The 27703-nt window shown below is 42.8% G+C and overlaps 2 protein-coding genes across 10 annotated transcripts in view; one reads left to right on the top strand and one right to left on the bottom strand.

Moving 5' to 3' along the window:
- The window catches only part of TIMMDC1 (translocase of inner mitochondrial membrane domain containing 1), a 56338-nt gene that overhangs the window by 27225 nt on the left and 1410 nt on the right, over positions 1–27703 (top strand). Inside the window, exons 8-12 of one of the 8 annotated variants that reach the window (XR_009502933.1) lie at positions 5306–5492; positions 7946–8067; positions 21196–21329; positions 22448–22550; positions 23712–23799. Coding sequence is in view for 4 of the 8 variants with exons in the window: in XM_059921054.1 (XP_059777037.1) it covers positions 23712–23799 (88 nt within the window). In the remaining 4 variants the exon portion in view is untranslated. Of the gene's footprint in view, positions 1–1529; positions 1636–2266; positions 2310–5305; positions 5738–7945; positions 8068–21195; positions 21330–22447; positions 22551–23711; positions 23800–25106; positions 25273–25945; positions 26537–27703 lie in introns of those variants that run through there. The other 7 variants (XR_009502930.1, XR_009502931.1, XR_009502932.1 and 4 more) reach the window with 7 other exon arrangements.
- CD80 (CD80 molecule) lies at positions 86–21377 on the bottom strand. 2 transcript variants are annotated; one of them, XM_059921059.1, is made up of 6 exons: positions 21278–21377; positions 12377–12694; positions 7767–8048; positions 3506–3619; positions 2158–2272; positions 86–330 (listed from the first exon to the last, which is right to left on the bottom strand). In XM_059921059.1, exons 1-5 carry the CDS (start codon positions 21375–21377, stop codon positions 2196–2198), a joined length of 891 nt encoding a protein of 296 aa, XP_059777042.1. In that variant the 3' UTR covers positions 86–330; positions 2158–2195. The 2 variants fall into 2 exon arrangements, with proteins under 2 accessions (XP_059777042.1, XP_059777043.1); XM_059921060.1 differs by having other exon boundaries at positions 3506–3616.

The following is a 27703-nucleotide window of genomic DNA, read 5'->3' as shown; positions in this document are numbered from 1 at the left end:
AGGAAAAGAGCACCAGAGCCAGGAAATCTGGGTTCTGGCCCTGGCCTTTACAATTCAAGTCACCTCCCAGGACTTTGATGTCCTTGTCATTAGTAAGAGTAGTTAGTATTCACTAATGTCTCTTCCAGGCCTAAAGAATTCTGTGTTTCCAAATCCTTGGTCAGGGTCACCAGAGCTACTTCTGTCCCCATCATACTCCTCTAGTCACTTTCAGCAAAGCCACTGGAATGAAGAGGCTCCTAGAGAACAGATACATGAAGGTCGAGGTGGGATAATCCTGGCCATTTGAGGAAGCTCCAAGAAGAGGTCGATCTCAGATGGAGGTGGGACCTGAAGAAAACATTAAAAATTTTTATATTTTTTATCACAAGGGTATTCCCAGCTTGAGGTAACATTGTAGATATTAGTCTTGATGGCTAAAGAACATAAAGGCAAGTCTAAATTATGGGAGAATTTAGGACAAGTCTGACAATTTTTACTACATGAAATATCAGGCAAATATTAAGCACCAGCTATCACCAACCAACCAAACATTATAGATCAAGGCACTCATTCACCTATGTGTGGGGCAAACAAAGGTGTATCAGGCACGCTTGCTCTTCTCAGTAAGCCTACAATTTGGTAAAGGATATAAGACGTGGCACATGAAAATAAACCCAGGGTGGAGAGTGACGTGCTAGAGAGAGCACTGCTCTAGTGGTCAGAGGCAGAACTGCTTGAACTGGGCAAGATGGCCACAGAATGCTTGTGAAGGAGACTGGGTTCCTGGCTTCATTATGAAGGATCAGCTGACTGAGCAGAAAACTTTTACGATGGAAGGAAAGTCAGGGAAATGCTAGGTAACTGCAGAACTGAGGGGAACATCCTGGGAAGGGCATCCTGGAGAATGAGCAAGAAGTTGAAATGAAAAGAAAGCAGGACAGGAAGCTGAGAAACTGCTGTGGGGAAAATATGCATAGGCTGCTATGCTGCTGTGAAAGGAACCTGAGCTTGATGTCGAGTTTGGGTCCTGGTTTTGCTCCTTATTTGTCTGACCTTAGGCAGATCACTCAACCTCCGGGAGCTTTGGGTTTCTCTCCCATAAAACGGAGATAGAAAGATCTTGCTCATAGAGATTTTTATAAGGCGAAATGAAATAATGCTTTTGTAAAACATAACCTGTTATGTAAGTCTCAGGTATTATAGTTCACTTTCTTTTTAAAGGTAACTCTGCAGAATCTCATTGTTTAACGCCGCTGTTACCCTAAACTTCACAAGTCAAAACTGAACTGTTTATGGAGACTGATTTATAGTGGTTTACCCTGGTCCTGATGTCGGTCTTTTAGATTCTAATGTCTCAATGTTTCTCTTACCTGAAAAGACCTGGGGATTTTAGGATAGCACAGAATTGATGTAAATTAATAGTGTGACTCACAAAAGCTGATGCTGTGTTTAGGCTTCCTTAACATCCTTGGATGAATAGTAACTACCCCATCCTATGTAGAATCAGATCAAATCTAAAATTTTGGACACCATTTATTGACATTTAGTGTGTTCACCTGGAGCTTCTGGAAACTGCCGTGTGAAGAACAATAGAAACAACTGAGGATGTTTAGACTGAAGAGATCAACTGGAATGTGGAAAGTAAAAAGTTCTGAAACTTTTCCTGTAGACCCTGGGGTCTCTTCTGTGTTTTTAAGTGAGAAAATGACACGGAGAGGTAATTCTTTATGAAATTCGGCTCTGTAATTGGGTCAGTGGGAGATGACTCTGTTAGTAAGAGGCAGACAGATCAATGAGATGTTACTGAATTAGTACAGAGTGACCCCAGTCTGTGTCCAACAGTACTGAGGGATACAGGGGAAAAGGAGTGATCAAAATAAGGAGATAGCCCAGGAATAGTACACGTGTTTGACAGATACTGAAAGACACTGAGTTGACTGGCAAGAGGGGAACATTTCAAGATGGCAGAATGGCACGGCAAAGGACGAGGTTACAATAAGCAAATTTTATGTGGGGAGAAAGGAGAGAGGTGCCAACCATCTGTTTAGAGTACGTTGAATGTGGATTTTGAAAAGGTGGTAGTAGTAAAAGATCTTAAATTTGGTACTGAGAGGAAGAAAACCCTGTGTTCACGAGCACAAGACCTCACATATCCCACACTGGTAGAGAAGATACCTCGAGGTGTTCTGGTCAGCCCAATCCTTCCACAGATCCTATGTAGATGAGGACATCCTTTCCATTTCCATGCTCTCCTTATTCCTCCTTCTCTCTCTCCACCTTGCAGCATGTCCTTGAAGACAAAGCACAAGCAATAAAAATCTAGGGAGGTAAGTTTCCCTTAAATCACGCCCATGTATTTCAGCAAACCTTCAACTGGCTTAGAACTAGAGGAGTGGTTCTCAACCAGGGGTGATTTCCACAGCCACCACCACCATCACCCCCTGGGGGCATGTGCAATGTCTAGAGACATCTTTGGCTGTCACAACGGGGGCAAGAGGTGCTATTGGCATATAGTGAGTGGGGGCTAGGGATGCTGCTAAACATCCTACAATGCACAGATCAGCCCCCTGAAACAAAGACGTATACAGCTCCCAAAGTCAGTAGTACTAAGGATGAAAAACTCTGAACTAGAGAGGTTCACAGTCTGTATTAGAAACACCCTTGAGCCCACCAGACCTCTTTATCCTACCCATGGGGTAGGTTGTTCATAGCAAAGAGTCTCTAGTCACTTCCTCGAGCCTTGACATTTTTTTGTGCTGAAAGTTGGGAAAATCAGCAGATGTTGGTCTTCCAATTTTCTTTGCTCAGTGTACAAGATTTCTACTCCAAGAAAGGTTGGTGTTCCTTCATGATGACTATAGCCTTAGCGCTGGCCTAGCAGTTCCTCTTCATTTAATTACAGATTGAGGGTAGCATATGTGTAAAGCCAAAAATTTAGATTCATAGGAAAAAAATATCCTAGATATCTCTTCTTTCCTCACTCCTGATCTTTCATCCAAAAATAAATTCTGAACAATTGAGAATTGGTAAAATCACCTGTAGCCATATAGTTGCTCAACTACATCTCATTAGTGCATCTTACCCTCCTCCAAGAAAATGATTCTTGCCCCTAAACCTTGTCATTCTGCGTTTCCTCCAATTCCAAATCAAAGATTAGACTATCACTTTGTATCAGATATGTTTTCAATTTAGTTAGCAAGCCTCAGTGTCTCCAAGAAAATATTATACATTTAGGGGAAAAATAAAAGGACTAAACTAGAATGTGTCTTGAGGGCAGTGATCTCTCATCTTTGTAACTCCAGTGCCTAGTAGAGTGCCAGGCACATAGTAGGTGTCCAAGAAATATCTGTCCAGTGAATGAACAGAACTTGCTGAGACAAGTAAAGGAGACACTAAAGTTTCCATAGATTTGCTCCAAAAATGAGAATAAAATAGGCTACAACCTCGGAGAGGTGCTGACCCATACTGGTAGAGTTTGGGTGTCCAGGAATTGAGATCGTTGTGATAGTACAATATTACTTACTGCAGGACAGGCATGTTAGTGTTACTGCAATGATCACAGAAATCCCACATGCTGAGACTGGGATAATAATGGCCCAGAGCAGGAGCTGATTAGCAGAAGGGGCTGGTTTGGCTGCTGAAGGAAAAGAATAGTGTCAGCTCTAATGTGTTTCCAACTGCCTGATACCCATTCTGTGCCCCTTATATTGACACAACTGTAAAGCATTTTTCACTTTTTTGCCTGGTCAGCTCTCCAAAATGCAGCTTCTAGCATTTTTCTTGCATAACTCTTTAATCAGACACATACTTGTGAGCAACTAATACCAGATGTCAGATATTAAATGTGAAAAAGAAAATTTGAACTTTTGCATTTACTGAGTTAAGTTGGCATAAAAAAAGATTCTCAGGAAAGCCTTTAAAAGCTATCTTGTCTTCGTATCTCATTTCTATAGCTGATATTACTATGTATTGCTACTAATAGTTGATATTGTGTTCTAGATATACCTTTTTTTTCCCTTCTCCAGCTCTGTCATGACTTCTCCCTTTTAGGGTGTCCTCTTTAACACACACACACACAAACACACCCCTTACAGTAGCTGCCTAAAGCTACAGAAGCCACTTTGCATTCATTATCAGATACACATTTTTCATCATACAGCCTAGAGCTTCTGGAAGAATAGAAGAGACCCAGCAAAGAACCAAGCGTGGATGTGGCTTGGTAGTAGGTAGGATCATCCTGAAGGAGAGCTCTACAAACTGGCTATCAGCTGTAGAACACAGGGAACAGAGAAAAGACAGGGCACACGAGGAAGGCTGCGGGTGGGAGTAGAAAGGTGTATGCGGTACTGCTGTCAGTCCCTCCTGCTCAGGAGCAGCAGCTACACCATTTATTTTCAACCCCTTTGAGGAAGAGTTAGCAACATCTGGAGAAGGGCAGGGACACAAAAGGAATATTAGCAGCTCACCCTCTTCTGATTTCTCTGGAATGGCTTACAAATAAATATTGAGCATTTACTAAAGTACCGTTTCTCATTTTTCTGATTACAAGCCTTGGGGATAAATTTCGGTCTTTAGCTTATTGGACTTCTCATCAGCATTCGGCCCAGTTGACACTCTTCCTCCTGGGACGTCTATGACACCACATTCTTCAGTTGCTGTTTGTTGTGACTCAGTTTTCTTTGTAGGCTCTTCTTCCTCTTCTTGTCCTTTAACTACTGTTGTTCCCCATGGTTCCATCTGTGGTCCCATCCTCCTCTCACTGGCCCCGGTAATCATGGGGTGATCTCATCCACACCCAAGGTTGGAAACACCAGCTGATTTCTAAATCTGTATACCATATTTCTGATCTCATTTCTGAGCCCCAAATTTGTATTTTCAGCCGTTGACTATATGGTTGGATGCCAGCATCTCCACCTGACTAAAATTGAACTCAGTATCCATGTATTCTTTCCAAAGCATATCTACCACCTGCATTCTCCCATTTCAGCGAATGGCAACATCATCAGTGACCCAAATAAAAGAGGAGGCTTGCCTTTGTGCTCACTGCCCAGTAGCTCCCACTGACTTTCTGTGCTGTATTGAGAAAATCTCTGCAACTGATTCCTTTTCTCCAAATCTCCTGCAGCAACCGCCTTCGTTCAGGTTTTTCTGAACTCCAACTTAGTCGCCTTTATATTGGTCTCTTTGCCTCTGGTTTTCTGGGCTCTAATAATTCCTACACATTCTGCCACAGTGATCATTATAAAATGCACATTTGACCATAGAGCACCTACTACTTAGAGACTAGGGAAAGTCGTTTTTTTATTTTTCTCTAAAACACCAGATTGGGTGGAGACATCGAGTGATTAGCAGGGTTGGCCTCTGCAGACCAGAATGACACCCAAAATAACAAAGAAGCTCTTGCTATTATCCTGGGAGTCCAGATGTTTCACAAGTTCCAACTCACTCCTGACTTCCTCTCAGAGGTCGCTCCTCATCCATCCTCAAGCCTCACTCAGCCTGGAAAGAAGGTATGTGTTTAAGAGAAAGAAGGGGGAACCAGTAGCAGCAAACCTGCTCTGTTGCGATGCCTATTAGGAACCTGGTAAGGCACCACAGGGCAGACCCAAAATCCCAAGTGCATAGTTGCATGAGGACATCTGTACATATAGCTCATTAGACAGCCTGAGTGGGACTCCCTGATTCACCCCTTCCACACACACACATATCTTCCAGTACATCAAGGGTTAACAAACTGGGCAGGCCCAGGCTAAAAGATCCATAGACCCAATCTGTTTAATTAATAAATTTGGGATAAAGAGTAGGTATTTAAATAGTAAAGCTTTATTCACATTGACTTATAACTATTCCTATCAACTATACACCTAATTTACGTTTGTTTATGCAGTCACCCCTTGACCTCTCCCACAAATGCATTATTTGCTTTTGACTCTAAATGATACTTGCCGTCCAGTTCATGAGATCTGATGTATTTAAAGCTCTCTGACCACAGAGACAACACTGGTGCCTAGCAGGATGCTTGGTATGTGATAACTACTTAATAAAAACTGAATGCAAGAAGGAATGATTAAACACATACTGTTAATCATCTCTCCATTAGTCATTGTGAATGTGGACCAAATAGGACAAAGAACTAGTATTTTGAATTATCGTGAAAAGGGATACTGCTCATCCTTAGCATGAAGGAAGAATTGAGAGAAGGCAAACTAGGGAAAAGATGATAAAGCTGGGCAGTCTAAATCATCTTTAAATAATAGCTCCATCCTTTTATATAAAGGAATACATTCTATTTCCTATAAGTTAACAAACTACCATGCACAGGCCAAACCTGGCCTACCACCTATTTTTTTAAATAAAATTTTGTTGGAACACAGCTATGTCATTCATTTATGTCTTTTCTATGGCTGCTTTCATGCTATAACAGCAGAACTGAGTTGTTGCCAGAGACCATATGACCTGTAAAGAATAAATATTTACTATCTGGCCCTTTTCTGAAAATTTTTGTCAACCCTTGCCCTAGAATATCATATGTACTCATATTCCAAATATAAATGATGTCCAAAATAAAATATAATTGAAGCTGCTGTTACTAATTTGTGTACTACTGTCTACCTTAGTCATGATAATCTAAAATTGGTTAAATAATTATATATCAATAAAGTGACAAGAATGCTGAATTAATAAACTAGTTTTACTATAGGATTCAAAATTCATTTTTATAAATTCTTTAGAATACATAAAAGATGATAGAGATGAGTTTGGACTATTAATAAAATCATGTCAAAACTTGGATTAATTTTCCCCCCAAATTTTATCTCATTACCTATTGAGGAAAATAAAGAATCCACTCAAGATAGAAAGATCTAGAGTAAATCATTCACTAAGATGATCTACTAGACCATCTAAAATATCTCCTCTACTACAAGCAAAAATAAGAGGAAGATGTAAGACATACTACACATAATATATTATACTCGATGTATAATTTTTTACTATGCAGCCACAAAACATATTGTTATAAGTGGGGCTGGGGGTAGGGAGAGGCCTGGTGGTGCTCCATATAATCAGCCAAACAAGTTAGAAATGTATTTCAAGTATCTGAGTTCTTCTGTAATAACCCATTATGGGTTTAATATGCATAAATTTATAAAAGCCCAACTTTTTCCATTTTATATTTTCAGATGATTTCACCTCTTGGGGAAAGAAAATTCTTTAAGTTTACTACATGTAGGGTAAACTATTTGGTCATGGTTTTGGTTAAAAGTGACCACTTTTTTCAGGCATTGTCCTCAAGTAGTTTGTCATTCACCTTCTTTACCAGATTTGGTTCTGAATGAACCAGTAGTTCTTAAAAGGTACGTTCACCCTCAAAAGACAATGATTTGACATCATGGGACCATGGGGAGGGGGCCCCCAAAATGAAAGTGCCAAAGCCCAGAGAGCAATTCCAAAGAAGGACAATTCTTAGTGCTTTCAATAACAACAATATTGTTATAGTAACTTCCTAAGATGTTGACTTGATGGATAGAACTTACTTGGATGTCTAAATTTTAGAATGCTTATTAAAGAAAATAAAATTAGTCTAGTAACATTATAGTCAAACCTTGTACAGGGACCTTAATAAGTCATAGTGATACTTTCATTATCATTTTATTTGCATGTCTAAAAATACTGCAAAAAAAATACTATCAGAGTCAATATACATAATTCTGTAATGCATCTGGCTGAGTTATTTTCTTTTTAGACTCTACACAGCAGAAACTTCCCAGAACAATATCACTTACATTTTTGCCAGTTGAAGGTCTGTGACACTGTTAAGCCTCCATACTTGACAAGACACGCGAAGCTGTGGTTGCTTGTCATATTGAAATCCAGTTCACTGCTAATCGTGTAGAGCTCAGTTTCAGGATCCTGGGAAAGTGTTGTATTGGTAGCATTTAATTCTTCTCCATTTTCCAACCAGGAAAGGTGAGGCTTTGGAAAACCTCCAGAGGTTGAGCAAATTATCCTTCTGATGTTAGGAGATGGATTTCCAAGATCAGTTATACTAGGGACAGGGAAGTCAGCTGAAGAAAGAACAAGGATGTAAGTACATATCATTACATATTTGTGTGTGTGTTTATATTTTTAATAAATACCTAGCTTTAATAAGAATAATAAAATATAATTTGCAACTTCCCATTAAGTCATTAATATTTATGTATAATTCAAAGACTAACTTTGGTTTGAATTGGTTATATCAATTCTTCATAAGGAGGTAAGAGGGCACTTATTAAAGAAGTAGGTTCATGTGAATAAATATTGACATAGTATCAACACTTGCATTTGCAAGAGGTGAAGAAAAAAATAATAGACAACACGTTAATGTTTCTTAGGTCTGGACATTATCTCATTTCGTCTTTACGACAACCCTAGGAGGTAGGTTGTAGATCAAAAAAGGTCAAATATCAGTAATTTCATACGATTTAACCTAATACAATGTTTCACTTTATAAATAATCAAATTGAGGTCTAGAGAAGTCACAACCAATAAGTGGCAGAACTGGGATTTGAATTCAAGTTTTTCAGATACCAGACCTTTCCCTTCCCCTGACTTCTTTTCTTTTCTTTCTTTTTTTTTTTTTAGAGCTTCAAACATTGCTGTTTTATTAAAACATTAAAAATAAGATTATATTGAAAAATATATTCTCAGAAAAATACTAATGCCATGGTATTAGAGATATAAACAAGCAGATTAAAATATGTCTGGCTTCTTTTCTTTTCCTTTCCTTTCCTTCCTTTCTTTTACTTCTTTTTCTTCTCTTTCTTCCTAATTTTTGAGGTATACAAAGTAGCTCTCTTTTATGTATCTATTTATTAATTCATACTATACTAAACACCTGGGAACCCACCATCCAAATTGAGAACCAGAATATTGACAGTAACTTGTGTAAATCTACTTGTATGGTCTTAACTTTGCTGTCTCCCTACTTCCCACACCTGAGGTAACACTACTCTAAAGTTTGTTTAGCATTACCTTACTTTTTCAAAAGTAGTCTTTAATCAGATAAACCTCTGTGTAAGTTTTACACTATTGAGCCTGTAATCTCAACCACTGTACTTTACTGATTCCCTTGCTCTTCTGATATGCCTTATGAGGACAGAGAGACCTTCCTAATATTCCTCCAAGATACTTGAGGCACTCTTTCATTTGTGTATTTGCCCCCTAATAAGATACTAAAGTAAAGCAAAGCATAGTGATATGACTGCAGAGAACACAGGAAAAAACTCCCCTCACCTCTTCCTCACTTATTGTTAGGCTTCAAGAATTTATACTTCTTAGCATAAATGTGGGGAACCAATCCCCCCATACTTCATCTCATATATTAGTTTTCTTTTCAGAATTCAGAGTCTCACAGAGAGATGTAGTATAGCACAGTGGTCATCAAGACCAGGTTTTTTGTTTTGTTTTTATTTATTTATTTATTTTTGGTTGCATTGGGTCTTCGTTGCTGCGTGTGGGCTTTCTCTAGTTGCGGTAAGCAGGGGCTACTCTTCGTTGCCGGGCACAGGCTTCTCATTGCGGTGGTTTCTCTTGTTGCAGAGCACGGGCTCTAGGCACGCAGGCTTCAGTAGCTGTGGCATGCGGGCTCTAGAGCGCAGGCTCAGTAGTTGTGGCGCACGGGCTTAGCTGCTCCGCAGCATGTGGGATCTTCCCGGACCAGGGCTCAAACCGGTGTCCCCTACGTTGGCAGGCAGATTCTTAACCACTGCACCACCAGGGAAGTCCCAAGACCAGGTTTTAAAACCAGTTTTGCCTTTTAAGACTGGGCCAATTACTTAACCACTTTTAGTCTTAGTTTGCTCATTTGTAAGATGGGGATGATAATACCTGCCCCCAGCGTTGTAAGAATTAAATGACATCGTTAATATAAATCACATAGAACAGAGCCTGACACACAGGAAGTTAGTTAATAGACCAATGTGAGTCTTAAATTTGTCCTCTTTTAGATGAGTTCCCTCATTTAAATCAAGTTGCCAGGTGAAAGCTTCCAGGACTGTCTGGTGGCACAAAGTTATGACAAGTGACTATAAATGCCAAGAAAAAGAAAAACTTGGATCTGGTTAGGGATAGAGTCACCTTTCTTTTTTGAATTAATCCTGTTCCTAAATTAAGTTTGACATTGTCTCGAACCATTTTTAGTTGACATTATTATTTTTTACTCCTTTAATTTATCCTATAAGATCAAATGATTACAGTGGTAGCTAACAACAAGAATATTCTGTTTCTCATAACATCAGTATGTCATGTTTTAACTTTGAATAACAAATCCAAGTAACTCATATCCTAATTTCGATTCATGTTCATTTCTGCACTTCGCTTTTCTAAGAAACATTTAACCACAAGAATGCCACTAATACCAAGGATCATATTAAAAACCATCTTTTCAAGGTCTGGCTGGGCTTAGAACAGGCCAAGCTCTGTCTCCTATCCCTTCTATAAGGTGATCTGTTTAGAGTAACAGCTCCTAAGGCTTTGCAAGACTGAACCATCAAAGAATTATTCTTTTGTCTCTCATTTTAATCAATTAACCCAAGTTTTCACCACTCTTAATAGGTAGGGTAAGAATATCTTATTAGGAAAGGAAAAGGTGCATATGTTTTAGAAAGTTAACATGTTAACTAGTTAATTAACATATTAATATGTTAACTAGTATAGCTAGCTCCTCAAATGTGCTGCTTAATGAAGGCTTTCATCCATTGATACTATGCTGCTATTACATCATTTAGCAAATATAGAGAAAGCAACTTGTCCCAGTTAGCCTGAGACTTTCTCAGTATTAGCACTGAAAATCTCATGTCCAAGGAAATCCCTCAGTCCTGGGCAGAACGGGACAGTTGGTCACCTTGGCCTTGCTTCTCAAACTGCCATCCTCAGCAGCAGCACAGGTCTCACCAGGGAGCTTGTTAGAAGCGCCAGACCTGCTGCATTTGAATCTGCATTTTAACAACATCCCCAGGTTATAGGCACCTTATCATTTGGGAAGCACTGTTCTAACTGACTCAATTGGAAGTACCAGAATTGGTTCTGTGTCTAATTAAGCAAGCAGAGTTTCCATTTTCGTCTTCCCTTACCTGATTTTGGTGCCCCACCTTCCTTTTTGAGGCCCTCAGCACTCCCATGCTACCCCTTTAGCTGTCCTTGGTCTCCTACGATAACCTGCTACTAGGGCCTGCCCTCCCTGAAACTCTGCCTCTTCTCCTTGGATTTTCTTCTTTATCTTTCTATCAAAATGTACATGTTCTGAGTCTACTTCTGTCTGGATATTCTGTTAGAAAACTAACTATGTCTCTAATGTAATTAATTAATACAGGCTAATATGTCTGTGGTGGCATCTCCCCCAGGGAACACATTTTTATCTTTAACAGGGATCTTGTGGGGAAAAAATGCTGAAATTAGCAGGAGAAGCTATAATAGTGGGAACTCCAGGAATCGACACAGGTCTGAATTTTGGAGGAGGTGGGCTTCTCAGAACCCCTCACATCTCACCACCATATGATCATTTGCTTTCTCCATGGGTAGGGAATACACAGAGTGAAGTTCAAGATAATGTAAATTTGGCTTACCTCCTAAGCTTTAGGTATGATCTGGTTGTTACAGCTAAAGATTCAACATAACTGAAGACCAAAAGCAGGGAAGAACAGTGAAGACTTCACTAAGGATCCACTTAAGTTAACTGATATCAAGGTTAATTATTATCCTTTATTAAAGGGTTTGAGTCTTTCCCCTAAAGCCTCAAGTGCCCAGGAAGAAAAAGAAATGTGTTTGAATTTCAAGTATGAGGGAATGGCCCAGGACTACCATTTCTCAATGAGGGCTCAGGATATATTAGTATCCTCTAGCAGTATCACCTGTGGTTAAGTCACGGCTTCTTCCTACCCTGCCCTTCACAGTTCTCTAACATCTAACTTTGTAGGAATGACCGTTAGAGGAGAGCTTCAAATATACAATAAATATAATAGTACAATAGCCATAGTATTTATGCCTGCATTGCTCTTATACCTTTCAACATACTTTACAAGAATATATTACTGGATCAAATCCAGTTAATAGTATAGCTACATCAAATCAAATGTGTCCCTTTATGATTCAGAAGATACTGCAGGTCATTAGAGTTCTCCAGGGTGATTGTCATGAACTTGGATTGTCGAAGTGCAAGAAATGCAACTAATAGATATTTCCAGGACATCCTGAGAAAACAGTTAGGGTTCACTGTAAAACTAGAGACTCAACCCTAAGAAATGAAGTGAGATACACCCCTCTTTGGTAAAATTTCCACTTAAATCAATAGGAGTATGTCTTTAAGGGCATCAAGAGTCTGCTGGCTTATTGAAAATCAGAAAGTTCCACTGACCTCTGACCATTAACTTCACCGAAGTCAGGTGCTTCAGTTTGTAAGACCCTTTCTCAGCCTTCTGAATAACACAGGTGTAGGTGCCATCGTCCGACAGGCGCAGAGCCAGGATCACAATGCAGAGGTTATTGGTGACATCAGTGATGGTGCGGTTCTCGTACTTGGGCCACACCTTCACTTTTCCAGACATGACAGCCAGCACCATTTCATTATCCTTTTGCCAGTAGATGCGAACTCTCTTCAGTTCTTCAGTGGATATGTTGTAATCACAGGATAGCATTGCTGCTTCTTTCACTGTTTTGGTCACCTGGATGACGCCTATGGAGAGGCAAACAGAACAAGATCTTATATCTATTAAATATAGATGCCTGCACAAGCAAGAATTTGGAGTTGGCAGTAACAGAATTGAGTGTTGTATCCAGTGACCAAGCAGGATTGGAGTGTTCAGTTTGATTTTGGTTTCTTTGGTCTCCAGTGCTTTTTTTCTCCATTTAAAAAATTGTGATTAAAAAATAACATAAATTTTACCATCTTAACCATTTTTAAATGTACAGCTCAGTAGCATCAAGTATATTCACATTGTTGTGAAACAGAACTTTTCCATCTTGCAAATCTGGAACTCTGTATGCATTAAACCACTCCCCTTTCTCCCTCCCTCCAGCCCCTGGTAACCACCACTCAACTTTATGTTTCTATGAATTTTACTACTTTAGATACCTAATATAAGTGGAATTATACAGTATTTGTCTTTTTATGACTGGTTTATTCCACTCAGCATAATGCCCTCAAGGTTCCTCCATGTTTTACATGTGTCAGAATTCCCTTCCTTTTTAAGGATATGATGATAATGACTAATATTCCGTTGTATGTATATACCACATTTTCTTTACCCATTTGTCTGTCCACGGACAATGAGAGAGAAGGCACACTAGTCCCAAAAGAAGAAGGACTTTAGGAGACCAAGCATATGAGTGCCAACTACCAGTTAACGTTATCAGTCCCACAGGGATAGCAAAGCCATAGTTAAGGAATGTGAGATTTTGAAGGAATTTCCCTGATCATTTTGGTGGTCTTATTTTACAGGTGAGGAAACTAAGCCCAGGAAAGGAAACTGCCCCAGTTTTGCAGAGAACTTTTTGGGCCACTCTCCATGTTTACTGGTTTCCCCAATTTGAGGCCCAGTTCTAGGATAAGTAAGCCAGCACTGCCCGCTCCCAGCTGGGCTCCATCACTGGGCTCTTTTGCTTTGAGAAACAGTCCATTTCCTTCCAGGCCCAGCTTGACCCATGACGTCATTCTGAAATGACTCTCCTCATCCCCACCTGACAAGGCTTCGGTTACTCCTCTGGACTGTTTCTGCCCTCTCTAGCTACCCTAAACAGATGGATATCTTGCCTTTATCTCCCTTGGCTATCTGCCATCCACACAACAGGTGCCCTACAACCTAGGTTTGCTAGAGGGTCCCCATTTAAAACATTTGCCCATTTCCCATCAGCATATCTCAGAAATATCAATATTTCAGCATCCAAACTCCATCTTTTTGTTATTTCCTAAGCACTCATCAGTAGCACCAAAATCCCTGTCAGACTATATTTTCTGGTTTTTTGGTTTAGAAGGCATAGTAACTTTTCCTATGCTGTGCTTGACCTAAAAGCAGAGTTCCTCTAAAGCCCTGGCGCTTTCACAACTGACCACCCCCCCAAACCCCCCAGTGCTACCATGTTACATCCTCCCTTCGGTATCCTCCAGAGCCACACAGAACCCCTGGGCAGGCCCATGTCTCACTAGGATAGGGATCTCATCTCCAGGCCCACTCTCCTTGGGCAGTAGGATCATGGGACACTAGCACCTCTCCATCTCACCAGCTATTCTACCTGCCTCCATCAGACTGGATGTGGCCCTACCGCAGCATTTAGGAAGAGAGCATTGTGATGGTAGGTATTTTCACAGCAGTGTGAAGTACCTCAGAATGATCGAAGGCACTTCTTCTGGCAATCGTGCTGAACATTGCCAGCCCTCGATTTAGGGAATATAACTGAAAAGGGGGAAATAAATGAAAAGGTATACTTGAGGGGAGCAAAGAATAGCTAAATAACCCAAACTCTCTTTAAAAAGAGATACAACGAAAGCAAAATGATATGTAGAAGGTGCATGGACTATGGATTCCTGTTGATTTGGGGTCTCGTCCCAGCTCAGCCATTTTCTGATTAACCTGTTTCCTCATCTGTAAAAATGTTATGATGCCTACCTCTCAGGATCACTGTAAACTTAAATTCAAATAAAATGATATAAATGGAAAAGTCCCTAGTACATAGCAGGTCTTCCGTAAGAGTTTCCTTTCCTCTCTCTCCCTCCTCTCACCCCCAACTCGTTACTTTCTGGTCTCTTTCATCTCACTCAGGGGTTATGTCAGACACATGGAACCCTGGTCTTGCTATGGACCAGACAGACCCCATGATAGAAAGCAACTCACTCATCCGGGGTCCTAAATAACTGTGTCTTTCCTGTGCCCTGTTTATTCCCACCCAAAAAGAATCCAGGATTTCTAAATGATTTTGACATGTGGTGACATTAGCAAAAAGAAATCCTAACTGAAAGTGAGCTAATTTCAATCATAGTTCTTAAGGAGTTTTTGTCCAGCCATCTGAGGAGAAGTGTGGGTGTTTGTCTAAAGGTCAACAGCAAACCATCAATGGGCTCTTCGATGTTCCTATGTGAGATCCCCTCACCAGACGCTGGTGGTGAGGAAGAACCAGACTGAAAAGAGGAACCAAAAATCTTCTGGGCAATTCCCACCAGGACCTGGCTTCCATACTCAGGGACTGCTACACGCGTTTACAAGAAAACGGTCGAAAGATTTCTGAAGGGTTTTGTCCGCTTCAGTGGTTCTGGAGGGGAAAGTCAGGTCTCAGCATCACTGCCTAAATAGTTGGATTTTGAGCTTGCTTTGCCATTTTACAAACTGGCCTAGCAACACCTACCTAACAACATGGGTTGAGGTTTCTGTGAGGGAATGCAAGTAAAACCTTACATGGTGCCAGGCACACGACCCGGACCATTGGCTTCCCCAGACATCCACACAGCCCTGTCCCTTGCTTCCTTCAGGGAAGGTGTCCCCTTGTGGTGAGGCCTTCTCTGACTCTCCCTAACCAGCACCTTCCTCCCTGACCCCACCCATCCTGCCACTTGTTAGCCCCTTGCCCTGATTTATTTCTCTTCGAGCTTGTCTCCAGCTGCTATATATCAGCTGGAGTTACTTTGGGGGCCATGAGAGCAGGGGCTTTATCTGTTTTGCTTGTTGCCATATCTGCAGAACCTAGAACGGGGCCTGGCCCATAGTAGGTGCTCCATAAATATTTGCTGAATGCCTGGCTAAGCATTAGGAGATGAAATCTGGTTCCACCGCTGTGCATTAGAATCATAACCTTTAACAAGGTGATTAAACTCCTTGGGCCAAGGTTTAATTTCTGCAAAATGGGCATAATACTATCTCCCCGACTTCACATAATTACCATGGGGGTCATATGACACCCAGATGTAAAGTGTTTTATTAACTGTAAAAGCTATACAGATTTTTTTCATGGGGCTATTTCTCTCAGACACAGCACCTCATGTGTTGAATCACACAGAGGATGTGGCCAGAATCACTGTGGTAACCGGCTGACACTTGCACTGAGTCAAGTCCCCAACCCCTGCCCTTCCTGACCACTTCAACTCTCCACCGATAAACCCCCAAGAGAGGGAGCTTTTTGCCAACAAGTGTAGAGGTCACTAGTTTTAGACAAATAACGTACCTCTCAAAACTCAATCTACAATGGAATATTATTCAACCAAAAAAGGCATGAAGTACTGATACTTACTACAACATAGATGAACCTTGAAAACATTATGCTAAGTGAAAGAAACCATACACAAAGGCCACATATAATATAACTCCATTTAGAAGAAATGTCCAGAATAGGCAAATTCATGGAGACAGAAATTAAGATTAGTGGCTACCAGGAAACAGGGCAGAGGGAATGGAGAGGGACAGCTAATGGGTATGGAGTTTCTTTTTAGAGTGATAGAAATGTTCTGAAATTAGATAGTGGTGATGGTTTCACAACATTGTGATTATACTAAAAACCACTGAATCGTACATTTTAAAACAGTGAATTTTATGTCACTGCAGGGGGAAAAAAAACATACAGGACAATTGGGAGATACAATAATAAAATTTAATTTATAGCTTTAAAAAAATAAGAACCCAATCTAGGAAGCCATGAGTCTCCCCTAGTCCCTCCAAACTAGAGTGAGGCAGTGTGGACACTGGGCTGGCCACAATGCCCCTTCCTCGGAGGTGAACCCCAGCAATGGTCAGCAGGGCTGCACCACCACTTCTCCTAAAGGAGAAAGAATCAGGTGCGCACAGCAGCTTATATCACCGTGTACCGTAATGTATCTCACTGAGGACTTTGGTGTGCTTTTTAAATAAAGGTTTTCCCTGACTCTAGAAGAAACACACATTAAATTTGCAAAGAATGAAAAATACAGAAAAGCATAAAAGTCACCTGTAATCCCACCACCTGGTGATTTACTGTTAATGGTCTGTGTGACCTTTAACACAAAGGAAGTGACCTTTTTGGACCCTTCTAAGTGCTTTTGATTAAGTGAACCAGCATCCTCGGGGCTTGTGTGGGCCCCAGGCTGGGTGCTGGGCACACAAGGAGGCTAAAAGGTAACTGCTCTCCAGCAGCTGACAGATTTAGACTTGTCACCTGATTTTTACATTGCTCCCAACTTTCTCTCCTCTATAGACCCAGCCCATATACTCGTTATAAATCTGATCCTTACTTTTGTGTGTCTCCCTAAACAGTATATGTCTAAAATCCTCGGGGACTTCAGCAGCTGATATCACAGTAGTCACAGCAAGAAGCGTGGCTTTCAGGACGCCTTGGCCAGCAGCATGCAGACAGAACATGGTGGGAGGGGAGAGGCTTTGTTTACAGCGGCACTCTGAGGGCACTCTTTTCCTCTAGCTCAGTGTTCCTCATGCCACAGAATTCCAGGCCAACACCTCTCCTGCATCCCTGGCCTACTCCTACCCAAGGGCTCTCCCCTCCCCTGAGAGCTGTGTCTCCCTGAGAGGACCGCAGCTCTGAGGAAAAGCTGCCCATGTTAGACAACCACCAGTTTCTGGAGCACATGAGTCCAGTGTTTCTGCCTCCACAAACCACACTAGAAGTGGAGAGGAGCCCTGCTGGTCCCACCCTGTGCAGGAAAGAGAGGTCCCTTGTCGCGGGCAGAAATGGATGGGGTGTCAGGGGGAAGTGCAGCTCTCCTACACAGGAGAGGAAAGGAGGGGGTAGTGTGCAAATCCCCTGCCCTGAGCAAAGTCCTCCGTGATTGTACTCCACTCTCTTTGTCCAGTCTTGTCTCCCACAGGCCATGCACAATCCACACCTGCACTTCAGTCTGGCAAATCCTCACCAGTTCTACATCAGACACATTCTCCAATCCCTCCATCTCCCTCCAATCCCATTCTTTTCATCGAAGCTATCATCAAGTACTATAAGCTACTAAATGGTTTTGGCAGGCACTATGGCTGCCCTACAAGCCGTTCTTTATGCTTCAGCAACACCATTTTTAAAAAAAATATATCATTTAGAGCTTTACTACTAAAGCTAAAGGTCTGTGGACCAGCGGCATCAGCATCCCCTGACTGCTTGTTAGAAATACAGAAATGGGGCTTCCCTGGTGGTGCAGTGGTTGAGAGTCTGCCTGCTAATGCAGGGGACACGGGTTCGGGCCCTGGTCTGGGAAGATCCCACATGCCGCGGAGCAACTAGGTCCGTGAGCCACAACTACTGAGCCTGCGCGTCTGGAGCCTGTGCTCCGCAACAAGAGAGGCCACGACAGTGAGAGGCCCGCGCACCGCGATGAAGAGTGGCCCCCGCTTGCCACAAGTGCAGAGAACCCTCGCACAGAAACGAAGACCCAACACAGCCATAAATAAAAATAAAAAAATAAATTAAAAAAAAAAAAAGAGTTAGCCCTCCCTAAGAATTACATTAAAAAAAAAAAGAAATGCAGGCCCCTCCCCAGGCCCACCTAAGCAGAAACTGCATTTAAAAAAATATATACAGACTTTATCTTTTAGAGCAGTTTTAGGTTCGTGGCAAAACAAACGTAAAGTACAGAGCGTACCCGTATACCGCCGCCCCTCCATGGGCACAGCCTCCCCACCACCGATATCCGGCGCCAGAGTGGTACGTTTGTGACAGTCGATGAAGCTACACTGACACACCACTATCACCCAAAGTCCAGTTTACACTAGAGGTCACTCTTGGCGCTGTACGTCTTATGGGTTTTGACAAATGTGTAACGACAGGCATCTACCATTACAGTATCATACTGAGTATTTTCTTTGCTCTAAAAATCCCCTGTGCTACATGGAACTCTGCTCAACATTGTGTAATAAACTAAATGGGAAAAGAAGTTGAAAAAGAGTAGATATGTATAACTGAATCACTTTGATGTACATCTGAAACTAACACAACGTTGTTAAGCAACTATACTCCAATATAAAAAAAAAAAAAAACCCTGTGCTAGAAACTGCTTTTTAACAAGACCCCCAGGTGATTGGCATGTATTAAAGTGTGAGCAGCGCTGGTATAGACCGTGTCACTCCCCTGCTTAAAATCCTTCTATGGCTTCCCAGTGCCTCCAAATAACATTCAGATCCCTGGCCTTCCAGCCCTGTGGAGTCTGGTCCCTGGGTCCCTGCCGCCCCAACACTGCCCACCTTCACTTCCTTGCTCCGTGTCCCTCACATGCTGCTCCTTCCGCCTTCACCCAGATCACTCTCACCACTGTCCCCTCTGGCAGAGAAACAGAGAGTTTCTCGGTCATACATTCATCTGAATGATTGATTAATCTTCATCTTCTTCCTAATGACTGTAAATTCCATGAAGGCAAAAGCCAAGTCAATTTTGCTCACAACTTGTCCCCAGGACCAAGAAAAGTGTCTTGTACATGAGAGATGCTCGGTGTTTGTTGAATTCATAAATGATTAAACAAAAGAATAAACCTTTTCCCCCTGGCTCATCCTCACCTTTGTGCCTTTGTTCATGCTACTGCTCGGCCGGAATGCTGTTGCCACCCGCGTCCTCCACCGTAAAGCCTGCCCCGCTGCTGCAGCCCACCCTGGTCCCAGCTTTCCCAGGTCTGGGGCGCTTACAGTCAGGGCCAGTCACTTCACTGCTCTTCACTTGCTTGTGGGTTTGTTTTGCCTTCTCCAACTAACATACTCACATCTCTTCGAGGGCAGGAATCCCAGCCTCAGTTTTTAAGGCCCATCTGATACACAGTAGGTGTTCAGACAAAAGAAACTCATGGATTCCTTTGTTGACTCAGTATAGCAACAATAAAATCTGGATGTAGCTGTAGAACAAGGTACTTTCCTAAATATCTTTCTTTAGCTCAAAGTTCATTTCCTTCCATTTGCCCCTGACTAATTTTTCTGGTATAATTTCTATAGCCTTGGTTTTAATATTCTTTTTATACTTTCTCTCTTTTTTATTGTTTCTTTCTCTCTCCTCATCCACTTTCCATCTGTCTCTCTCTCTCTCTCTCTCTCTCTCTCTCTCTCTCACACACACACACACACACACACACACAGACACGCTTGCACGCATGCATGCACACATACCACATTTCTAGCAAGCCTGTAAATTTCCTTCTGAATCTTTTAAAACTCATTAAGATTCCCCAGAAGACTCTAGATTGGGAGTGCTGCCCCGGACTACCCAAAAGAAAATTGTAACTGTTGGAAATATTACTGTCCATCAGATATACAAAATCTGATGTGAAACTTGACTCATGGTTCTCTTGGTTCAGCAACAGTGTAAAATAGCAAGTTTTACAGCTCAGGACAGACAATGTACAAATACCAGAGTCACAGTAATCCCTTCCCTCCAGTGCCCTCCCTCACACCTTAGTCATTCTGGGTGATGGCTGCAGTTTTAAGTAACCGTCGCTTAAGACAAGGCCCTTTGATATTCGGCTCTTTGCAGATTAGGAAACGCTGCAGGAGGCAAAGCCTCCTCTTTATTTTGATGAAACCAAGTAGCATGCTGCTCAGCACAAAGCAGATCTTTTATTTGTTCTGGCTTTTAAAAAAAAAGTCAGAGCCACCCTGTCAGCAGGATCAGCACCACCCTTCCCAACAGCCCCCCAAGTTCAGCACCTGAGATGGAACAAAAGCCTCCAGAAGTCCAAATATCCTTTGTAGGACACACCTGAAATACCTATATAGTAAGTTAAAAATAACTCAAAATATGATTTGTGCTAAATCTGATACTACTTAACGTCAGATGCCTGTGTTGACAAAGGGCATCAGCACCTAAAGCATACAAATAAATATTGAGAAAATTTTAATATTAAGAAGATTGTATGTTACAACTATCAATACTTTCTTTTCCCCCTTCAACTTGGAAAGAAGATCATCATTGTTTAGTTTTAGAAGCAGAAGACTTTAGCTGTGTTGTCTCATAGAAATGTAGTTTGGGATCCAGAGCCCAAGGCCAGTGCCTTAGCGTTTCACAAAATGTAAACAAGCACCTAGTGGAAGAGATCACAACTCTGAGCTGTCCTTCTGAATCAGCTTTTGGCTTTGTTAAAATAACACTGCCCCACCTTTCCTTTAAGGTCTGTGTTCTTGAGCTAACTTGGCCACTGGCTTGCTGTGTGATCAAGGGCAGGTCCTTTAACCTCTCTGGACCTGTTTTCTCATCCCTAAAATGAACTGAAATACCCTGAAGGTCCCTTCTCTCTCACAGAAGGAGGCAGCACAGAGAACACCATTTCCTCTCTCTAAACCCTGAAGCAGTGGACTCAGTCAAGTTCCTGGAGGTTGCTTACCTGAACAGAAGTAAAAAAGACCGGCCAGCACCAAGAACTGAAAGGGCTTGAGGTATGGGCGCTTGGGTGGGAGTGTCCCCCACTTCAGTGTGTGATCCATGGCTTCTGCTGATGAGGATGGAAAACAAAAGCAAACAATTTCAAGCCAAATGAGACTCGGGCACCTCACAGCTTACACCAGGCAAGGCAGAAGACAATTCAATTGCCCCCACACAGAGGGTTCTCTCGCAATGTTTGCAAAACACACTGAGGAGAGGCTGGATGGTGTACCTGGGTGTCCAAACTCCTAAATATAAAATATTATGGATTTATTTTCACAACCTGAAAAGGAAAAACTAAAAGTCACCCAGGAAGGAAGACTGGCCCACCATGGGTTGTAAAACCTGTTAGTTGCCCGCCTGAAATGAGTCAGGGATCGTAATCTGAGCAACCTCTAAATCATGGCACAATCTCGAGGGAAAAGCAAAAACTGGCGGACCTCTGCGGAGGTGACCCTGCCTGTGCATGCATGTTCCAAGAACCAACCACAGCTCTCCCAATGCCAGAAGGGATGATGAAGACTGTTAGAAACACAGAGAACTCTAAGGGCCCTGGATATCAGCAAGCCCACCCATGAAAGCTTGGACCCTCTTCAGAACATACCGAAAACACAGAGCACCAGGGAGGGCATATTTTGTCCAAGGCAGTACTTAAGTCACGAAACTACTTCTTTCTTAATGTATTAACAGAGAAAAACAAGTGTTTCCATTTTTAAATACTTCTACACAAAGAGTATGTCTTAAACGGGTAGAGGATCTCAATCAATGGGAAAGTGTCAGTAAAAAGGGAAGAGAAAAGACATGCTGAAAACATTACTTATTTATATTATATACTATAATGTGAGGAAGCTGATTTTTTTTTTTTTTAGTAAATATATTAAACTTTAGGAATAAAAATGAAAGCTGTGCTCCTATGTGATCCTCTCAGATTGCCACCAGAGACATAGTCTAGTGCTACCCGGGAAATGTTTGGGACCCCTCTTTGAGGCAGTTTTTCAGCCAAACTGGATTGTTTTATCAGCCACACTCCATTTTTAGTCAGGATTAGCTTGGATTCACTTATTCATCAGAATTTTACTGGTTTTGGAAAACTCAAATTCAGCCTCCAAAATTAATATTTTCTACCACCTAGGAAACTTAAAATAACGGGCCATAACTCTGATGATGATTCTCCAAGTATGTTGGAATAAGAGACCCCCTGAAGGCCCTTTGGGGGGAAAGTATGCATCTTGGAGGTAAGAGTGATGGTACATTTGTTTAAAAAGCAGTCAGGTTGTTGGTCACTAGGTCTACCAAGCTATCCCATATTAAGATAACAGTAAATGTACTTACTTGCTGAAGAACAATTCCTCTTTTTCTCTTGTGTTGAAAATCGAAGGATGAGGCCCCACTTCTGTTCTTTTCTTGCTGTCTCCAAACTACTGGCAAGTCACTCAGTTACCTTTGCGTGATATTTAACAGAGGCGGCATTTCCCCTCCCAATGTCCTTTTACTTGGTAGAGAACGCTGATGTTCAGAAACACTTAAGTCAAATCAGGGGACGAGCAGTGTTATTTATGTGCAGTTTGAGGAAGCTCCCTCTGCTGTCCTACTGTCCCCTCCAGATGGTGTCACAAACCACACAGCCACCCTCCCTCACCTAGTGTCAGCACTGCCTCAGTGTCAAGGGGAGAGGAAGCTGCACTGGGCCGCCTGGGGGAGGGGGTAGAGAGGTGCCCCACCGTGGGAGGGGCCGACCCATCGACTTTGGTGGTAGATCGTCTACGAGCCTCATGGGCTGGCTGTTTCTGTGCTGGTCTCAAGTTTTGTTTTAGCACCCAGAAGTACCCCCTCCCTAGTCACAGTCATGCCACTGCAGCAGTGGACCACCCGTCTCATGTGTAGTGGACACTTTGGGAGAGTGCTTAGCTTACAAGGCCACCCTTACCTACACTCCCACCCCTCCACCCCCACCATCTTCACGGAGTGGGCGCCTGCTAGCCAAGTTGGACATTGTATCACCCCAGCCCCAGTAGAGTAACCCTCAGGTGAACACAGCGACAGAACCAAGGGGTGGGGTGAGGAAGACTTTAGTCCTCCCCTGACAATTTCCAACCAGCCTGCTACCTCTGTGTAGAATTCTGGAGCATTCCATGGGTGAGCAGCCAACCCATGTTGGTCCAGTGGATCTCCTTTGCACCCGTGGAACTTGATAGCACCTTGTCTGAGCCTGCACCATTCTCAGTCTGCTTCTGGCACTGGGGCTTCTCTGTTGCCTTGGCATGGGATCCCCTTGGAAATTCTGTACTAAAGCATGTGCAACTTGGAAATATGAGGGGCTTAAAACCCATGGGGCTACTCTTGACCAAAAGGGGCTGGAAGATGATGGATGACTGCTTATTACTTTTGTCACCCAGATGGAGAGTTGAGAGACACATTTCATGAGGCTTTCCAGAAGGTCCCGGTGGGATGGAGTACCAGTTGCCTGCAGCAGAGGCCAACGTGGTAAGACACCATTGGACTGGCTTTTCTTCCTTCCCTGTTTCAATTCCCCTGTCCTGCACCACTGGACTTACATTCCCAACAATCTAGGGCTTTGTAACTAACTTTGCTTTCTGGAGAATCTAGGCTAAGGCAGGAGGGATACTTATATGGTAGAGATACAATGGTTTCCCATCTAAAATAAATGTGTAGAAGTAAAAAGGTGAGTCAATTTAGAGGAAAAAAAGAAAACGATAGGAGACATGGTATATGAATATGGTAAATACAATACACTTGGTTTTGGCCCTGAACAGGGTGATCTTTGTAAAATGATGATTCAATCTTTCCTCTCTCGACCTTAGAGCTGTTTCACTCTCCTCAAGCTGATAAAAGCCAGGCTGAGCTAAAACTGTGCCACGGGGCAGGGTCAGGCTGGACCCCAGGGCTACTGCAAAGTCTTTGCATATTGCATACTCAGGGTCCAAGGTGCTAGGACAGCTTAGGTGCTGAGAAAACCCCTTTCCCACAGTGGACTCTCTGTTGCCAAAGAAACAAACCCATTTTTGCATTAACAAAAATTTTCAGGAAGTTGTGTTTTTGTTTTTTCTAACAAGACTGGCTGCAATCCCAGCAGTGAAGAGTCACGAGAAGCTTTCTGACCTCTGTTTCAGGTCAGTCCCCCAGGGCACCCACCTGGCAACAAACACCCTGATTTCTGCTATGGAGCTGGAGTGTTGTTGCAGTGACTTTCAGCCTCTCAGTGGAGCCCCTGTGACTCCTTTCTCAGCTTCATTCAAACCCATCTATATAGCCTGCACCCAGAATGGGGTGGCCAGACCTGGGCTTTAAGACCACGGTGCTCCCGTGTGGTGCCACAGTCTGTTAAAGCTGGTGGAAAAAGCCACCAGTGTGAGAGCAGTCACCTCTTCTTTGTACGCTCTCACATTCTTTCTGGTTCTCTGAGATGGAAATCACCAGAATTCTTAAAACGAAAAGAGAAGTGGACATTCAGAGCTAACCCTGATCTAAACGAAGGGCTCTTTCCCTATTGCCCACTGCCTCTCTCCCTCCTGCATTTGGCACTCTACTCTGTGCCTGAAAACCTTGACTCTACCATAATTCCTACACCGCCTTTCCCCATCCTCTCTGCCCATCCAAACATCTTCCTTCCATAAAGGAGCATACCAAATGTCACTTCCTCAATAAGCTCTCTTTGACTCTTCTAATCCCCATCTGCTCTTCCCCTTCTCTGAGCTCCTAATGTCTGTACCACTCCTTTGTCACATCTAGCCAATCCCCCCTAATTTACTGAGTGCCTACTGTGTGCCTAGAACTGTATCAAGCACTATGGATGCAAAGGTGAACAGAATGGGAGAGAGAGAAGAACAAGATGGACAGACCCTAAGAAAAAGAAACAAGCAATCGCAGGAAAAGATCAGGGCAACCGGCCAAATCTGAGGCTGCAGGATGGTGAAAATGGCAACAAAATATTGGGAGGTATGAGTGGAAATAAGACATACCATGGCCGGGAATTATCTTTGTTATCTTTCAACATGAGCCCAGATCCTTATTGAAATATAACATTCGATTTCAAACTAAATGTAGAAATGGATCCAGAAAAAAGTAACAAGCAATAATAAAACAGATGTTAAACTGGGTAATTCAGAGAAAAGAGCAATCAAAGGAGAGCTGAGATATTTTTAAGACTGGCCAAGGGGTTTTGAGGTTCTTGATAATGATCTTTCACTGCCTTGAGCTTTTAATGGATGTAAATGCCCTTTACTTCTGTGGATGACCAAACTAGAGAAAATAATCTTAAATTGAAGCCGGTGATATTTTGGTTGTGTTTAAGGAAGTTTTATTTGTTTTTGTTTTTGTTTTTTTGTGATGAAACTGGAAAGGGCAAATTTCAGAGGAAGTTGCAGTGTTTTATTACTTGATCCTTTAAGAGAAGAGACAAACCCTGTATCCATCAGCATTTGGGCTTCTCTGCCTGAGGGTAGGGGCCTGCCCTGGAATCCTGGCAGTTTGTGATTCTAGGATTCTGGGGATTGAGTTACCACAGACATTGCCTGCTATCCCCCTACCCACACTGTCCATTAGGGCTGCTGGCAAAGTTACAAAAGTCATACTTTTTTCAGTTTGTATTTCGTTTTCCTTGTTCCCCAAGGAACAGTAAGGAGCCAACCATCTGGCAGTAGAAGAATACAGAGATGATTTTGGTGCTTTCATAATGGGACAGTGTAGCTGTCATGAAATCAATCTTGAATAAATGAAAGCTGAAGAGACAAGTGAACAGCCCATTAAAGATTGAACAGGGGGCTTCCCTGGTGGCGCAGTGGTTGAGAATCTGCCTGCCAATGCAGGGGACATGGGTTCGAGCCCTGGTCTGGGAAGATCCCACATGCCGCGGAGCAATTAAGCCCGTGAGCCACAACTACTGAGCCTGCGTGTCTGGAGCCTGTGCTCCGCAACAAGAGAGGTCGGGATAGTGAGAGGCCCGCGCACCGCGATGAAGAGTGGTCCCCACTTGCCACAGCTAGAGAAAGCCCTCGCACAGAAACGAAGACCCAACACAGCCAAAAATAAATAAATAAATAAATAAAGGAGTTCCTTAAAAAAAAAAAAAAAAAGATTGAACAGTAGGGTGTTTACTGCTTAAACACACTAAACTATTTAACCACCCCTTAGATGAAGTAACCACCTTCCTTTACTCTCCTCCTTCTTTCTTCTTCCCCTTCCTCTTCCCCTTCTCCTCCCTCTCCTCCTCTTTCTTCTTTCTTGCATATTTTCCTGAAAAGTGAAATAGATAGCTGCCCTTTGTTTCTTAGTGACAAAGTAATCTAGGGGAAAAACAACCTTTAACAAAAGGTCATGGTTTCCATATTTCAAAAAAAGGGGGGTAGAGGAGTAGTTTAATTCCATGCATAAAATTAAAGAGAAATTGCATGGCTTTAGTGGAAAGGGGGAATTTATCTCTCATCAACTCTTCCCAGAAAGGGCAACATTTAAAGTATACGTTGCACAGACACATTTAGCTGCTATTTGAATAGGAGAAGAAATCTGGCCATTTGCAGCCCAATGTATACAAGGACTGCCCCGTGAAGAGCAGAATTTGATGGAGTGAAGGGCCTTAACAGCACCCTCACACTGACTCCCTCCCGATCCTGGAACTGATTTTGCCGGTGTCCACAGGGGGAGGCTGAGGGACTCTCCAGTGGCTGTCACTACTAGGAAACCTGCCTAAACCGGCTTCCTCTGTGAAGTCTTGGTTTCACTCTCACTCTTTTTAGATTCCCCACCCCAAACTTCAGTTGTCTCCAAAGAGCAGTTTTAGGAATGAACACCAGAGACCAAGGATGAGGGAACTGACACCTCATCAGAGGGAGGAGGAGAGGGCTAAAAATCTGAGAGCACCTAAGTGTCCCCTGACTAGGTTTTTCTTTACCCATAGTCCCAAGGATTCTGCTAGAAACAAAAATGAGAGTGGATTCAGGTAGGTTAGCCTAGGCTGACCCGATGGAGGGGTTGTGGAGCAGAGGCTGGGGGTGGGGGGAGGGGTGGGGAGGGAGGGAGTGGGGGAGGGGTGGGGGTGGGGAGGGAGTGAGGGGGGAGGAGTGGGGAGGGAGGGGGAGGGTGGGGAGGGGTGGGAAGGGAGGGAGTGGAGGAGGAGTGGGGAGGGAGGGAGTGGGGGAGGGAGGGGTAGGGGGTAGGGGGGCAGGGGACACAGGCAGGGAACTTTAGCAAGGCTCCCCAGGTTTTTGGTTTAAGGAGTAGTTACTTTCCATTTCCTGGAAGCTATATTTTCACCCACTGAGAGCCAGTCTTGTGGGCAGTGAAGTTCCTTTAGGATGAACCTGTGGCCAGGAGCACCAAAGGTCCATTGAAAAGCCGGGAAGGGGAGCGTGGGAACTCGGCTGACCAGCTG

The sequence above is a fragment of the Balaenoptera ricei genome, chromosome 4 (genome assembly GCF_028023285.1).
Source record: "Balaenoptera ricei isolate mBalRic1 chromosome 4, mBalRic1.hap2, whole genome shotgun sequence".
NCBI lineage: Eukaryota > Metazoa > Chordata > Mammalia > Artiodactyla > Balaenopteridae > Balaenoptera > Balaenoptera ricei.
This window is presented reverse-complemented; position numbering and strand designations above follow the sequence as displayed.

Coding starts and splice junctions, on each gene's coding strand:
- CD80 (XM_059921059.1), bottom strand. CDS start 21,377: ATGGATCACACACTGAAGTGGGGGACACTCCCACCCAAGCGCCCATAC. Junction 12,695..21,277: donor TCTTTTTTACTTCTGTTCAG/GTAAGCAACCTC, acceptor GCCTCTCCATAG/GCGTCATCCAGGTGACCAAA. Junction 3,620..7,766: donor GACCTTCAACTGGCAAAAAT/GTAAGTGATATT, acceptor CTTTTCCTTCAG/CAGCCAAACCAGCCCCTTCT.